The sequence below is a fragment of the Phaethon aethereus genome (assembly GCF_964289735.1).
Source record: "Phaethon aethereus genome assembly, chromosome: 5".
NCBI classification, from domain to species: domain Eukaryota; kingdom Metazoa; phylum Chordata; class Aves; order Phaethontiformes; family Phaethontidae; genus Phaethon; species Phaethon aethereus.
In genome coordinates this window covers 65,163,893-65,179,793 of record NC_138579.1, presented here as the reverse complement: position 1 = coordinate 65,179,793, position 15,901 = coordinate 65,163,893, and the positions used below count along the sequence as shown (strand labels likewise).

At 34.5% G+C, this 15,901-nt stretch overlaps 1 protein-coding gene across 1 annotated transcript in view; it reads right to left on the bottom strand.

Annotated features, from left to right (window-relative positions):
- Window positions 1–669: 669 nt before the first annotated feature.
- The window catches only part of KIF18A (kinesin family member 18A), a gene marked incomplete at its 5' end in the record, with an annotated part of 42,738 nt that continues 27,506 nt past the window's right edge, over window positions 670–15,901 (bottom strand). Inside the window, 4 exons of the mRNA XM_082000683.1 lie at window positions 670–944; window positions 2,477–2,586; window positions 5,176–5,280; window positions 5,786–6,269. Coding sequence (XP_081856809.1) covers window positions 814–944; window positions 2,477–2,586; window positions 5,176–5,280; window positions 5,786–6,269 — 830 coding nt within the window. The 3' untranslated portion in view covers window positions 670–813. The remainder of the gene's footprint in view (window positions 945–2,476; window positions 2,587–5,175; window positions 5,281–5,785; window positions 6,270–15,901) is intronic.

The following is a 15,901-nucleotide window of genomic DNA, read 5'->3' as shown; positions in this document are numbered from 1 at the left end:
GTAATTACCATAATTATCCTATTTACAACTGAATTAAAAAACTGAAAAACAAAACAGGAACATTTACAATGAAGTAACAGTCTAAAAATAGAAAGGTTAAAAAATTTCAATGTAATACTTCATTAAAAACACTTTTTGTAAATATTTTTCTGTCTCCTGGTACTACATTGGTAGTATCTATGCATGATAGCATATCTAAGAATAAACTGGCATCCTAATGCTAAGCATCAATGTATTTTAATACTAACATCTGTTTGCCTTGCTTCCAAAAGATAAAGAATTTTAACATTCGGAGGTTTCAATGAAAATAATTTAGTAGGTCAAAAATTTTTTTCTAACTTTTATATCACAAAATTCTCATTACAAAATTAAGACTGGCTGTAGGTAAAAAAATTCAAGTAGCATCTAAGACTTACAGCACTATTGATCACCTTAAGGCTTGCATTGTCTGAAGTATTAATCTGTTAGTTATAAACACAGGGGAACACTCAAAGATTATGGAAAAAGGTATACTGTGCACTTCTCCATTCCCAAGTCCATGTGAAGTTTCTTATTCATTTGTTAATATACAAAAGACATTTGTAAGCTTTAACAGGAGACAGAAAAAGAACTTATTTTATTTTAGAATTTAACAAAATCCTCGTATTCCCAAAAAGTGGTTCTTTCTGAACTAGTGCATTACTGAGAGAGACCTCTTTAATACAAAGGAATTCACAAGAGGAAAACAAAAGTCACCCTGTTCTCATTTGCTATCTGGCAATCCTGCTTGAAATACAGATTAACTCAGAACTAAATCCTATTTTTTTTTTTTTCTTACAAGCATGAAGTAAAAGATTTTTTTGACGTCCTTGACTTAACACCCAGTGCTACGTTTCCTTCAGAAAGGCTTCTAACTAGGTTTCTTGACACAGCCTGTTCTTGCTTCCAGCTCCTCGTTTTAATTCCTAGTGAAAAAAAGAGATGTTATTACAAATAGAAGACACTTATTCAATAAACACAAGCAGAATTTGGCCTACCTGGATCTCCTTTTCAGAGCATGTCTAAGAATTTTTACACATATTTCTTGTCCTTATTGAAAGCCTAATTTTGATGTACAAAAATGTAACCACTCTCAGCTCAGTGTGCTAATTGCCTAGCAAGTCCAATGATCAGACCTTCAATTGACACGAGATGCTATTAAAAAGGCACAGCGGTCTATATAAAAACCTGTATAAATGTAAAAATTTTATTAATCCTTATTTTTATAGAGTAGTATTGAAAAATGTCATTAGAGAAAGTTTTCTCTAATCTGAAAGCAGCTCTTCTGCTTAGGGATTTGGTCATATTTCATTCTTCTCCTGTAATGCATGCTTTTGAAAATAAAATGTATTCCACATTCAATTAAACTTTGAAGAATCAAAAATCTATTCTCTCTTTCAGAATGTGGTGCTTCATTACATAGTTACTTAATAAATACCAGAGTAGTGATTGATTTCGGTAACTTCATAACCCAGTCTTTAGTAGTAGAAACTGATACTGATGTAACCGCGTCCGCACTTCACCAAATAAGTAATTATTAGTTAGACAATGTTTAGCCTCAGGATTACACTTTTCATAAAGTTTATTGTAAGAGAACCTCAACATTTCTCATAAATAGAGAATAATACATTTTCATATGTATTTGATCCCTCCCATCAGTTTTTATGTAAAAACAAGTATGTGCTGTAAGACTGGCATATTGCCTATGCCACTGGGAAAAGCTACACGACTGGACTATTTCATGAGAACAACAGACTAAAACTAAAACTTTAAACAATCTTTGATTTCCTCTAAACTGCCCAAGAAGTTGCACTAAGAAAGATCATTAAGTGCATTTCTGAAGATAGAGAAGAAAAGGAGACAAGCGGGTAAAGATAAAATGAAAATTGTAAGGATTCAGTGCATTAAAATCTACTACAGGTTCCAAGCATCTTGGTCCCATGCACTAGGAAAGGCAAAGGTTTTTGGAAAGTTGTGAATAAAAGACCTTTGTGCACAACTACTGAAAAAATTATTTGTAACCGATTTTGTATACAGTAAAGATTTATATACCTCAGGGAAGCCAGGTAATTGTAGCAGACTTTCACAAAATACCACCTGATAGAGATATTATCAGCGATCTGTTAGAAGCAAAATAATTCCTAAGTATTGCTTTAAAATAATTTTCCTTCACCTATTGTGTTGACCCAAAATAGCCCCAAATTTTAAGTAATAAGTCTCTAAAAAAAACATATGTGTAAAAACAAATCAGCGTGACATTATAAAACAAAGCAAGCAGTTAAAAACAGGTATGGAAATGATTAGAGGATTTTATTTCTTGATAAACCACACTTAGCGAAGATAAAATTGGTAATTTCTCAAAAAGTACATAAAACTTCGAGTATCAACCTTAATCTTGGACCTCCTGTACAAATGCATTTCCCAATGCAGTGTCATACATTCAAGTTTTGACACTTACCTGCCATTTTGGGTACTCGCAAAGCTCTATGGCTTAACAAGACATCCTGTCGAATGCGTTTTGTAGAAACAGGGTCTTGCAGGCTGCCTAACCCAGTGTTTGATGTAGAACTGTAAAAATAGCCAGAGAAGAGTTGGCTTTCAGTACGGTGATGAAGCTACATTACAGTAGTTTAGGCCTTGCCATGTAGAAATAAGTTAAATGATATTATCCAATACTGGTAGTTCAGAACAGAATGCAAAGAATAAACTTATTTCTTTATGATATATATATACACACAGATATTATTCCCCTTTTTCCTCTTTAAAACTTTACAGGAATGTTTCAGCTGCAAAAACAAGGACTGATGTTGCCACTTATGTTAAAATGCAGACCAATATGGCCATATTTTTTTAGTGAACCACAGAAGCCAGTTTGACGGTCATTGCACACAAATTATACTAAAATATAATCTTAACGCATGTAAGAAATCTTTGAAATGACCAAGCTGTGTCTGTGGAACAAATCACATTTTTTATTGCTACAATAATTTTTCTACAGCCTCACCACAGTTGGAGGGGTGGCTTCATAGCAGACAATACTTTCTAGCTAAGCTGCAAGAAAGCTATTACAGCTTCAAATTCATTAAGACAAAACATCTATACTTTATAGCCTTTTGTGGGATGGACTTAAGATCTACAGTGAAAATTATGAACCTATCTGATCTCACCTTTTTACACTTTCCTCGCTAACTTCCTTGGTTCCAACTCTGTAAGACAGCCTCATAAACAAGCTAATTCTATTTCTATGCTTTTCCCATTCCTCTAATGATATTGTATTATTCCTACTCTATAGTCCCCTAACTTACACTAGTTATCTTAATAAGAATTTTCTGCCTAAATGAAAATGTATAGCAAGCAGTAAAGACTAAGACCTGCCTTGTGCCACTCCTAAGATCTATTCATGCATGCTTCTTTGGAAGAGAACTTATGCCAATAAGAATGTAATGCTATTTAGTAAAAGCAGCCTCTGTATTATGACTGACCAGTCTCTTACCCCTTGTCCTAGCAATACGACTGCTTCTGATTATATTTTTTATGTGGCAAATAAGTCTGAAATTTATATTTTTATTTTAATTATTTAGTAAGAGATGAATGACTGGAGTCAACTACTTCAAACAGGGAAAGCATGGGAGAGAAAAGGGGGGGGAAAGTAAAGGAGAAAGGAAAGTAAGTGCTACCTGAGAAGTAAAAGCACATTCCTCCTTCATTCCTTCTCTTCATCACCGACTGCTAGACAAGGCCATATGAGTTTTGGTTTACTGACTGTTTACTGTCTGAGGCAGAAGACATAATCCCCCCAAAAGGAATAGAAGTCATGGGATTTCCCTGTAGTGTTATTTTAACTTGGAAACCGGGAAATACATGTTTGAGACACATAAGGAACGACATAAAAGAGCAGAAAGAGCTAGTCTTTTGGAAAGAGATAAGCATATATAAGTTTGGAAATAATTACAGAGTTGTTTAAAAAAAAAAAAAAGTACTCCTGAAGTCTATCTTGGAACATTTACCTTAAGATAAATCAGGCCTCAAAAGTTCCCATACTTCTCCTTAAAGAAAATCTAGAAAACTAGCTCAATTTCAGAAAGTGGGTGATTTATTTTGCTAAACTCATAATAAACTATTTGAAAAATTGAAAATGTGAGATGTGCCTCTTTTCTCATCCTAGAGCAATACAGTTTATTCCCCATCCTAGAGCAATCCTAGCAAAACAGTTTAGAACAATAATTAATAACAATTAGAACAGGAACATGAAATTGGATCAGGTAAATCTGTAATCTTCTAGGAAGATGTTCTATCTCAAAGATACTAATAAACAAAAAAGTGCTTAAGTTTCTTCCACGTCCTGTGACCTATCTACCCATAGAACTTGTTTCCAACAGCCTTGAAACGTTCTTTGGAGGACCTATGAGGTGACAGCTCCACTCACTGTCTAGCAACACAGGACTCATTATGACTTTAAAAAGGATATATCAAGTTTTGCTTTGGAAAAAAAAACGGGGAAGGGCAAAATACCTGATAGCTAATCCTTAAATACATTAACAAAAACAAAAAGCCCAATTCCACTTAGTGTCTATTCAGTTTCAGCTTTCCTGCTGCTCCTAACAACAAGCCTCTTTCAGGGTCATAAAAGAGAAGTGACAAAATGGGAGTTCTTCCCAGAGCAGACACAAGAATGAAGTCATAATCACTGAGACTGGAAATGAATTATCTGGAAAACAAAGGCACTTGCCACATAAGTATTGTTAAGCATTTTCTCCGCTTTCTATTTCGGTAGTTTCTAATGCGTTCCAGAAAAGGCGTAACATTTTCAGACAAATTATATTTTTAATTGATGATGGGATTTATCTTTTCAGAATTATGTATCATCTTTCTATTTTGAGTAGACAGCAGATATGGAAGATACGATATTAGTTTGTACTTGCTAAAACAACAGAAGTTCCTGAAACAAGAGTAAAACGGGATTCTACTCAACTTGCTAGGAAAAAAAAAAAAAAAAGAATAGGCAAATATATTTGAGTCAGAACATCTCATATATAGGTCCAGATGACTTGTCTAAGAGGTTTTCAGATTTGAAATACAATATCAAAGCTCAAGTGAGAATACAAGAAATGAACACAAACTCATTAATTTGTTTAGTTTGAGTTAAGTTAATCCTACCTTAATACCTTTCTCTTTCTCTCAGCAGCAGAAGTCATTGCCATATATGAGGGCTTCTCAAGTACTGAAGTAGGATTTTTGTTTTTGAAGGAAGAGATACCAAGTCTGAAATAAAAGAATTATATATTTTTGTAAAATCTATTCTGGATAGAAGTCAAGTGAAATTGTTCTTAACTGTAAATTATTATATGTTAAGTTGAAAAACAATACCTGAAATTCATTTCAATAGCATTACTTGAGGCAGCTTTGCAGGACTTCCACACATACAATGGCATCTCTCAATGTCAAAAAGGTTAAGGTATCCATTTTACAGACAGAAAAGGTAAGGTTAAGAGAAAGTAACTTGCCCGAGGCATGACAAACAGTTTCAAGAGTGCTGTATTTTCTTTTCAGTACATATCTGGTAAAACAGGGTAAGTTTTCAACTTCACCCGTCATCAGTAACATACCACTCATCTCAAATAACGTCAGAAATGAATCCGATACTGTTTAAAATTGAGGGTTTTCAAAATGTTGGCTCTACAAATAAAATTGACACAAACCCAGCTGTGAAGATAAACAGGATTACATTATTTGGGTAATATTCCTTGTCCATATAAATGGAAAATACCTTTTCAGAATGCTGTTGCTGCATGGCTGCGACTCCTTCACAGACGAGTCAATAGATGTTTCAGTTGTTTCACCTGTCCCTTCGCAGAGAATTACTGTTGAGTCCATGTCAGGTTCATCGCATTCCGGGATTATGTCACACGTGGAGTCCATAATGCTCGCCTTTTTCACTGACATATCTATATTACATGCATTGGCTTCCTGAAGGCCTGCAAGATGTAAAGCTTTCTTTACCACAGTCTGAGTACAGCAGCTTTGTACTGGCTTTCTGCAAAATTCTGGCGTATACACAATAGGGTGGACCTCCTTGGTAAGGGAATCCTCCAGATGATGGAGACCGGAGTGCTTGGACATGGCAGGACTTTGAGTTGTGACTGGAGAGTCCATTAGCTTCCGCCTAGTTCTTTTCTGTGGTGGTACTGCATGTTCTACTGTTTGTTGCGTATTTTTATTCATTTCTTGTGATGGGGTACCAAAAGTTGTACCTGTGCAACATAGGCAACAATGGTTAGCACATTTACCTATATTTACTACCTACATCTTGCTTTTTCCCCTCCTCTTCCCCAATGACATATGTTTATTACCAGAAATTAATACAAATACAATTTATTTCATTTACATATTAATTTGATCATATAACTGAAATTATTTCTATCGCAGCATTGTCCAGATGGCAGCATTTGTTCTGTGGCACTCAAAAGTATTATAAATATGCATAGGCTGATATAGTTAATCCCAGAGATATTACAACTAATCACAAGTAAGATATGACACATGACAACAGGGAATGGAAGAGTAAGACTATTGAAAAGGATCACATTATCATGACACGACTCCTAATTTAATTTAAGATGGTACTATCACAGTCATCTGCGGCTGCCTCCTGATCACAGCCTTTTTTTTCCCCATGCAGTAGAGTGAGAGAGGCTGTTGCAAGAGGAGGCACATAGAATCACTTAGCAGGACAAAATGACATCGCAAATGAGAAAGCATTGTTTTGGAAAAGGGGAAAGAAAGAAGTTACTTGGATCCTGTCATCTCAATGTATCAACTCTAGAAAAAAAAGCCCCCTTTACTAAAAACCCCACTCTTAAAAATAACAAAGCAAGCAATGCAGCAGTAATTGGCTATTCCCATTCATCCTGATTCATACTCTTTTTCTTGAAGTGTCATAATACTTTAATTTTCAAGCAGGTGGTAACGGGCAATCTCCAAAGTAAGAGAGAAAAGGCCTTTCCTTCATTCAAGTTTTCAGTAAAGTAGAATTGTTTTAAGACACAGACCACTGTCCAAAAGGCTAGGCTGGTGGTGACTTAAGCGGTTTATAACAAAAAAATTAAGGATTTTTTTTTTTAAACAAATCAAAAAGTAGAAGAGGCCTGTCAAAACCCCAAGTGCTTCTATATTTAACTTTCAATGCAAATTTAAGAAATTAAGTAAATACTACTATTCTGAAAATGTCTATGGATTGGCCCCACTTCAGCTGGTAGTAACCACACCATTCTTCCTCTTTCTGCATTGCCTACTCCATTCCTATGAGCAACTAAACTGTAAAAAGAGCTCCTGCTTTTTAAATTGCTGACAGTTACTAAGGAATTAATTATAGTATTCATGTAACAGTGTTGATGAATATTTATTTCTTCTAAAATGCCATTTTACTTTTGCCTTAGAGTAAGAAAGTTTGAGCTCCTCAGTCTGAATGGTTCTTTAGCTCTCTCGTGTGCTAACACTTATGGCATTTTAACTGTTCCATAAAAATTCTTTGAAGAGGAGAAAATTGATTGAAAAGACATATTGCATTATTCTACACACCCCCAAATTTGATCTGTTACAAAAACCAAAGCTTAAATGATTGTAGTCTTTCCTCTGTTTACCATATCTCAGCCCTGTTTAATTTTGACCTCCTTGCCCAGTTGCAACCTCCCCCTTAAAGCAAGAAGCTTTAAGTATGCCAATTCCCCAAGTACCCTCAGAAATCAGATGTCTTAGGGAAAATGCCCAAATAAGAGCCTCGTTGAAGGAAAGCCTTCAAAGGATGAAAGGACCATCTCGGCATCAGTTTTGTGTATACAGTTTGGAACTAGACATACTATCTGAGGGATTCCTCATGCCTAGCTACATGAGATGGTGCCCAATCAGAAGATACAAATCAGAGCTGTGAGGAGACAGGACAGGATTTAAAGACTACCATGAGAATTAGACCTGTTCTGGAAGGATGGAATGGGTAGTATCAAAGTGTGTACAAGTAGTAAGTAAATTAGATGCTAACATATAGGCCAGAAATCTATTCTACGTTGCCAGAACTTAATTTAATAATGAAACCATTGAAAAAAAGAAATCAAACTTATTCCTCACTCAAGGGCTCAGTTTCGGAAAGAGCAATGTTTAAACTACTATGGTTCAACAAATACACAACATCTTAACCAACAATGAATAAACAATAAAAGCAAGTTAATTTAAGATAAACTGCTTATGGGAGAAGATGCCTGGACAATTACATGAACAATTACAATTCTATTATGCTGTCCTCAGCTTTCAAGAAACACAAACACAGAAAACTCAGGCCTGAGAGGACTGCTTGACATGAAATAACTGAATTATGTGTGTACGCCCATCTAGAGTTCACTTCCCTATACATATGCAAGGGATTTTTTTTTTTTTTTTTCATTAAATGCAAAACATTATCTTCTCACACCTGGTCTTAGTTTAATTCATGGTCAGCATTCACTAGGTTAAGTGCAGCAAGTTGTTGAGACACAGCAGGTTGATTGTATATCTGAACATTAAGCTAATTCAGAATATTCTCCATGAGCAGTGAAATGAAAAGGGCAGTAAAACAGCGCCTGTGTGTTCCCCAAATAAGTTTTACCTCCACCAGAAATAATATAGGCCTACTTCAGTAGAAGACTTTTTTCTCCAAGACTTGTTAGGATTTTCTTGGTAACAGGCAAGAAACTTACTTATGAACCATTTTCAGTGTGTAGTCTGTGACTATCAACAATGCTATGCTTCATTAATGTGCGTGCTCTCATGCTCTTTAAAGTTCGTTTCAGGAGTACGATATTATTCTTCTGTGTAAAAGACTAACATTTCTTTCTTTCAAAAAAAAAAAAAAAAGTGAAAATTTTTTTTCTAATTGTCCCAGCCAAAAACTAAGGCCAAACCTTTCTTTTAAAGATTTTTTTGGCAGCTTACATTCTTAAATACAAGAATAAGATTTATCTAAGGATTCCAATCTAGTGTTTGAAATAAGTGTCCGTTAAACATTTCAGGACACATTTTAAATATTAACTTATTAGGTTTTCCTCCTGCTTATATACATCTGAAAGTGTATGTTTTGGGGAAAAGAATGGTTAGAATTCTATTTTGTCTGTCGTTACATTAGGACAAGGAGGTTCCAGTTTCAGAAAGTTTGCTTACTGTAAGACACTGAGGTTTTGCTAATGTCCTGAAGTTACTAGGAAGGAAGTCTGATGGAGAAACCTTTTGGTGAGAGTGCCAAGTTTTAGAAGCTTCGCCAGGACTAAATACTGGAAGCATTTTAAAATTAACTGTAAATGCAAGCATTTAAACCGTGAACTAGATAGGCAAAGAACACAAAAGTATTGCCAACATTAATAATTTGTTGAATTTCGTCATAATGAACAGTATTTCATGTTGTAATACAAGTACATTAATAAAAAGAGAGTTACAGCAATTCTATCTAGGGCAAATAAGCTGTTAGTAAAAACCTAGACCTATTTTTAAAATCTGTTCATTTCTGGAATAAAACTCATTGTAAAACAAAGAACAAAACTAGCTTTTCTTGCCAGTTAAATATTGGAAAGCATGTAAAATATTAAAGAAGCGTCCCTTCTCAAAGGTTTTTGTGAAAGCATTAAGTTGCTCCTAACACAGTAAACGAGAAAGTAAACAAAAACATCACCAGCAACATCATATTTAACTTGATTTCACCAAACAACATAAACAAATTATGATGCGACAAAAGACCCAACCCCAACACCCCAGTTTCATGTCACCTTTCTGTTATAAAGTATATAGCTCTAAACAGTTATGATACAAAGTAAACGTGAATACTGCAACAAAAACATTTAAACCCACTAAATAAAAGGAATGCCAGTGTTTTTGTTTCTGTCTTAATAAAGAAGCAAGATACTGAAGCCAGTTGCTAATCTTTTTGCAGGTGCTTTGAATAGCTGCCATTGAGAAGTTTGAGAAGTTTAAATAAAATGGGCTCAGACAATAACTGCTATAAAAACACTACTCCTATGGATTTCAGAGGACTTCAACTGGTCATATCCAAAGTGGTTTTCCTTAAGAAAAGTATCTTTTTTTGTGAGAACCTATTTTGAAATACCTCAGAGACTACTCAATATTATTAAAAACATTGATATTCAGAGGCATACTTTAAGATTTATATATATGAAAATTTCTACTGAAAATTTAGATCCACAAGCTGACACAAAAGTAACACGTCTGCAACTGAAACACCATACTTGGTCTTCCCTAAATAGTAAATTCATATAATTTTAGGACAGCTTTGTCTAAACAAGCACTGACTATTTAAGCAAAAAACTTTAGAAAATGTGGTCATCGATCACTACTTGGCTTATATTGCAATGGGACAGCTAAAACTAGGAAGAACTAGTTCCCCTGAATCCTATTCAAGAACGGAAAAAGAAAAAGCTTCAGAACAAAGGATTTAAATGTTGTAAGTGGCAAATACGAACTTCCAGTACTAAGGCAATGCAGAAGAGACATTAATTTCATCACAGATCATGCCTACTAAACCCAAAGCATCTGTATGACAATTTTAGGCAATGCTTTCTCCCAGGATTTTAACATGATATTGTTGAGTGCTTGTGGGTGGGATGTATGTTTTTTATGTTTTAGCACATGCTTTGTCTTATTGCCTGACTAGTCCAATGGGTAGACACAGAAGATTGAGACAACAGTACATTCCTGGATAGGAGCAATTTAGATGGTATTTAATACATTAATAAAATACCACAGATGAGGTTAACATGGAATTCTTTTATTTCTTGCCGTAACAAACAGCAGATACCCTATTCGTATCACACACTAGTTTTAACACCGAGAGCAACACTTACCTCCCACAGAACAATTATACTGTTGAACTCACTGCAGCACGCTGTGGCAAAGCCCGTAAGTATAAGCGGGTTACGAAATAAAGATCTGACAAACTTAGGAGAAAGATATCTACTGGCAATTGTTACATGCGATTGTTTCAATGGGATTCCCAATTGCACCGGAACTGGAAACTGGAAGTCAGCTGACTCTAGATTTGTGCTGTTATCACTGTCCCTCTTAGGGGTGTGTTATGGCAACTACTAAATAGAGGGCACTGAAGACATCATAGTGGTGGACCAAGTATGGCTAGTCACATTTTCTTAATGAACAAATCTAAATAGTTCCTGAGCGGATGTCTAATGCTACTCGTTATGTGTTGTCATTACTTTTCCACTTTTTCTACCTAAAAGCAAACAACACATTCCAACTCCAGAGAAAATCTCCACACCTGTTCCATAATAAGGCAGCAAAATTATAATGTTTAGGGTTTGCATTTGCTTCACATTTTATGGTCAATCTTTTGCATCAGATGATCATCATGATTCAGCAATATTAAGTTTACTTTTTATTTTATATACAAAAATGAATCACTATATACTTTACAGAAACATCTGCAGTTAACCTGATGGAGTAGCTTAAAAGAAAAATGTAGAAGTTGTATTTCCATAGTTAGTGCTTCCAGCTACCATGCTTCTCTTTAAAAATAACCATTATTCCAAATAAATTTTAGAGAACAGATCACATATTTGCTGACCTTTAATTTCAGGCTGATTATTAAAGCTAATAGTCAGAATTCTTTTAGATATTGTTTTTTTTAAGAGATTCAGTCGGAAATTAAAAATAAAAGTCATCCTCCACTGACCAACCACCCCCCATCAAACAGTATGAGGTGGTTTTGGACATTAGTTTGTTGTATTATCTGTCCCAAAAGACTGCTCGGAACAACTGATTTATCAGGAGAGGAACATAGCAATGTTAGATATTTACAGCCCTGTGAGTTAATATGAAAAGCAGAAAGCAGTATTTGTGAAACATGAGTCACAGCAAAAGTGAGTAGAGTTCACGAAAGACAACTCTGATGAACTGGGTTAGTTCTAATTGATGTTTGGGACGAAGTAATGGCTGATACTTCTCTTCTTCTGGAACTCATGTTAATACGTGCATAAGGGGATTATTTCTGGAAACTGTGCTAAATTAAGGCTACCAGGTTGTTCTGCTAAAGTGAAATAAAATATTAATGTATTCATTTCAATAAACATTTCTGGGCTACCAATGATTGATCCAATTACTATACTAATCATATATTTTGATTCTTTTACCAAATGACTCATGGAATTTCAAATTGCCAATGAGGTCTAGTGAATGTATTTCAATTATTTAATATTCATGTGACCCAACGGCATCACTGTGATGGCCAGTTTCAAAACAGCTTCGCTAACCACAGCTGTGAACTGAAAAAGGCTAAAACCCAGACTGCATTCTTGTGGGTCCCAGTGGTCAGGTGTACTATTTTACACAGCATGAGAAAAAAATAAAATACACAAAGTCATATAGGATAGTGTGAAAAACTATATACAAGACACGTGCTTTTCTTTTCTTTTTCTTTTAGTAAAGTCTTTTACTACATAAAACTACACCCCAATTTTTCCTGCCATGCAAAATAATAAATCTGCTTTACTTTCGGATGTTTGTGACAAGGGGAGGTAATGGATGCCTTTTCTTTCTTTTCCTGTAAATCAATTCCATTCTCTCAATGGTAATGTACAGTAAGGCTTCCGGAAATGGGATGCCTGAAACCATGCCAAGAACTTTCCCATTCACAGAAATACTTGCAAATACCAGTCAGAGCTCTCCACCCATGAGTCCATACTCTATGAATACTGCATGGCTCTCCAGTAACCAACACCCCAGAATGGGGGCCTGAATACATTTTTAAATCAACTTAGGTTGTTTTCATAGCTTGTGCTTTATTTGATACAAATAGTTGAGTTGTTCATGAGGTTGCACACTTATGGTTTCATGAAGCATACGCAAGCTTAATCTAATTTTGTAAACAAAAATAATAGTGCAAAACCCACATTTCCTCTACAAAACAACAATTCTAATTTATATTTAAGATCAGAATAAATAGTTAGTATGGGTGGACATGTAAAAATAGGAGTATGCATTGACGAAACAATCATTTAAAAATGTCTTCCATATTAACATAGAGTAGAAAGTATGATTAAGACATGTTATGCAAACCCCATGTTAAGGCTTCATAAAGCAAGTGAGCAAGCATAGAGGTTCTGAAAAGAATGGGGTTTCAGTCATTTTAAAATGATTGTTATTTAAGAAAACAAAAATTAAATTACCAAGGAAAAACAATCTTTAAAAATGTGTAACATGAACACAGTTAGTGGGATAAATTAATATGTATAAGTAATTTTAAATTATTTTTACTTGAGCAACTTGAAATTAAAAGATAATGCAAATATCCCATTTTAATCAAATTTGAGAGCATTTATTTTTAAAATCCAGAAGTGGTGGAGCAAAAAACCCACATCAAATAAGTGCAATCAGAAATTTAAGAGTCAGATACTCTGTTAAGTTCTTTGCAAAATACCTCTTGAATCATTACGTGTGAAGTGTGTTAGCATGCACTGCAAAACAAGCCTTTGTTAGATCAATTTAATCGTCATGTATAGCTGTGTTAATATGGCACAAACAAACCAAAAGAGCCTGGAACATTAGCTTAAGACAAATTGTGAATTTTTTGAGAGTTATTTCCGGTACCTATGGTAATGCTACTGTAGACACAGATGACTAAGCAATATTACTTGGTTGGACAAGGTTGCTGATTAACACGGTGAGCTAGTAACACACATATCTGACACTCAGAGCGAGACATTTTACAGAAGGTGTTTAAAGGTTTCAAAGGCTAAAGGAAAAACAAAATAGAAAGAGGTCTATTCCTGTAATGACGTGCTATGTGTGCTTCAGCAAAGCTTATAAGCTTTAATTAGCTTTCCCTAAAAATCAGAGTTTTGAAGCACAAGAATTGACTATCTTGATATCTTGACCATAGAAACAGGTGTAGAATGAATGGCCAGAGAGTCTCTTGATTTTTCCTCTCCCATTATGATTTTATATTACTTATAAATTACTTTATATTACTTACATAGGAGACCCTCTCAAAGGAAAAAATCTTAATTAGAAACAAAAAGTGGAGTTCAGCTCAAATTCTTCGGTATTTTGAAACTCACGATATAAAGAAGGATCTTATAACAAGGTAATATCAAAACCACTTCATACAATAATTGAAGCACATTTGGACTATATTTTTAAAAACTTACTTCTGTAAGAGACATTCAACAAAACTTTGAATGAAAATCCCTACCCTTTCACCTTTGCTGTCATCGCTTTTACTCTTTTTAGATGCTTCTTCCACATCACTTACTTATTTGACTTCGTTCTTCAGGCAAAATTTGAATGTAGTTAATTCCAAAGAAAACCATGAGAAGTTAAGGCCCTGCTTTCACAGCTTTTCCTGTTCTACTGAAATGTTTCAGCTGCTTCAGTCTTTTGAGGACAGTGCTTATAACCAGAAAAGTTATTTGTATGACTTAAAGTATTTTAATTTTTCTGTGAAAACACTCAATAACAATCCAATTGCACTTGAACAATGTCATGGCTTCCTCTAAAAGGACTGCCAGCAAAAAAAGATTACAGCGTCATTAAAAAGGTTTCTACAATGATTAGTGCATCATGTTTTATGACATGCAGAATTCAGCAGTTTCCTTTAAGTACAGATGCTTTTCTGCATCACGACCGTTTTAAACGCATAGTGACTAAACAGTAACTTGTAGTTGAAGAAATCTGAAATTTCCAAATACAGATAATGTATGGATACTGCATGCATCCCTAGATACTTTTGAGTTCAACAGAAGATATGTAATTATTAACTTTGTAAGCTTACACTAAAGAGGAATTTATATTTTCCCTCATAAATCTCACTGCATCTCATTTTTGCAGAGGGGTTTTATCTCAAAAAAACATTCTTTCAAATATGTGTTAACATAGGTTCAAAAGCAGTACATCACATTTGTTACCAGCAGATCTCATACACTCTCTTCCTTTTAGAGGGGTCTAGACTTACATTTCATATGAAAGAAACATTACATTGCCACCAGTTAACTTTTCTACCCTCTCCCCCAGATTATTTAGAAAAGAAACGTCTCAGACACTAATACAAGGCGGCCTATTTATATTAAATAGGAGATTTTAAAAAAGATTACTGCTCTCAACTTATAATACGAAAAATAAGAATCAAATCGCAAGAAATTAACTGCATTGCTCTTTCCTGTTGACAAGTCGAAGCCGATGCAATTATATGTGAAATACAGATTTTTATATAAGGAATAAAGACCACTGTTTAGCACGTGGCTAATTTTTTTTTTCATCTTAGTGCAAACCACTATTTCCTTCCCAACATCTTGAACAAATTATAAATAATAAAATATCAATGCACCAAAGGTGTGAGGGGATCTGTATAAATCTTCCTTTTTATTTGTTCACTAAGTTCTTAGGTCAGCTCTTGCTAACATTTGCCAAGCATACTTTTGAGACAACTTTAGGGAAAAGGAATTGGATTCCTGAATAATTTATTTCATCTTTAAAGGAAAAAAGAAGTTACTACATCCTTCCTATTTCTGTTCAGGATGTTGCCCTTGCACTACGTCGCATTTTCCCATGCTAATGTATTTTTTCTGATTTATGTTTTTTTTCTTAATAGTTCGTTATATACATTCTTGCACAACAGAAATAATTTCCATAAGATAATATCAGCTAATAGTTCAACATATTTTAAATGTGAATTCAAACCAGCAGTTGAAGAAGTACTTCATTGCATTTATTCTGTGCTCAATGGAAAAAAGATTTAAAGCATTGGTAAGCAGGTATATGGAAATGATTGTGTCAACACCAGTAGCATTTAAGTACACATTTAGATTAAAATGATACTATAAAAATATTGTTTGAAAAGAGT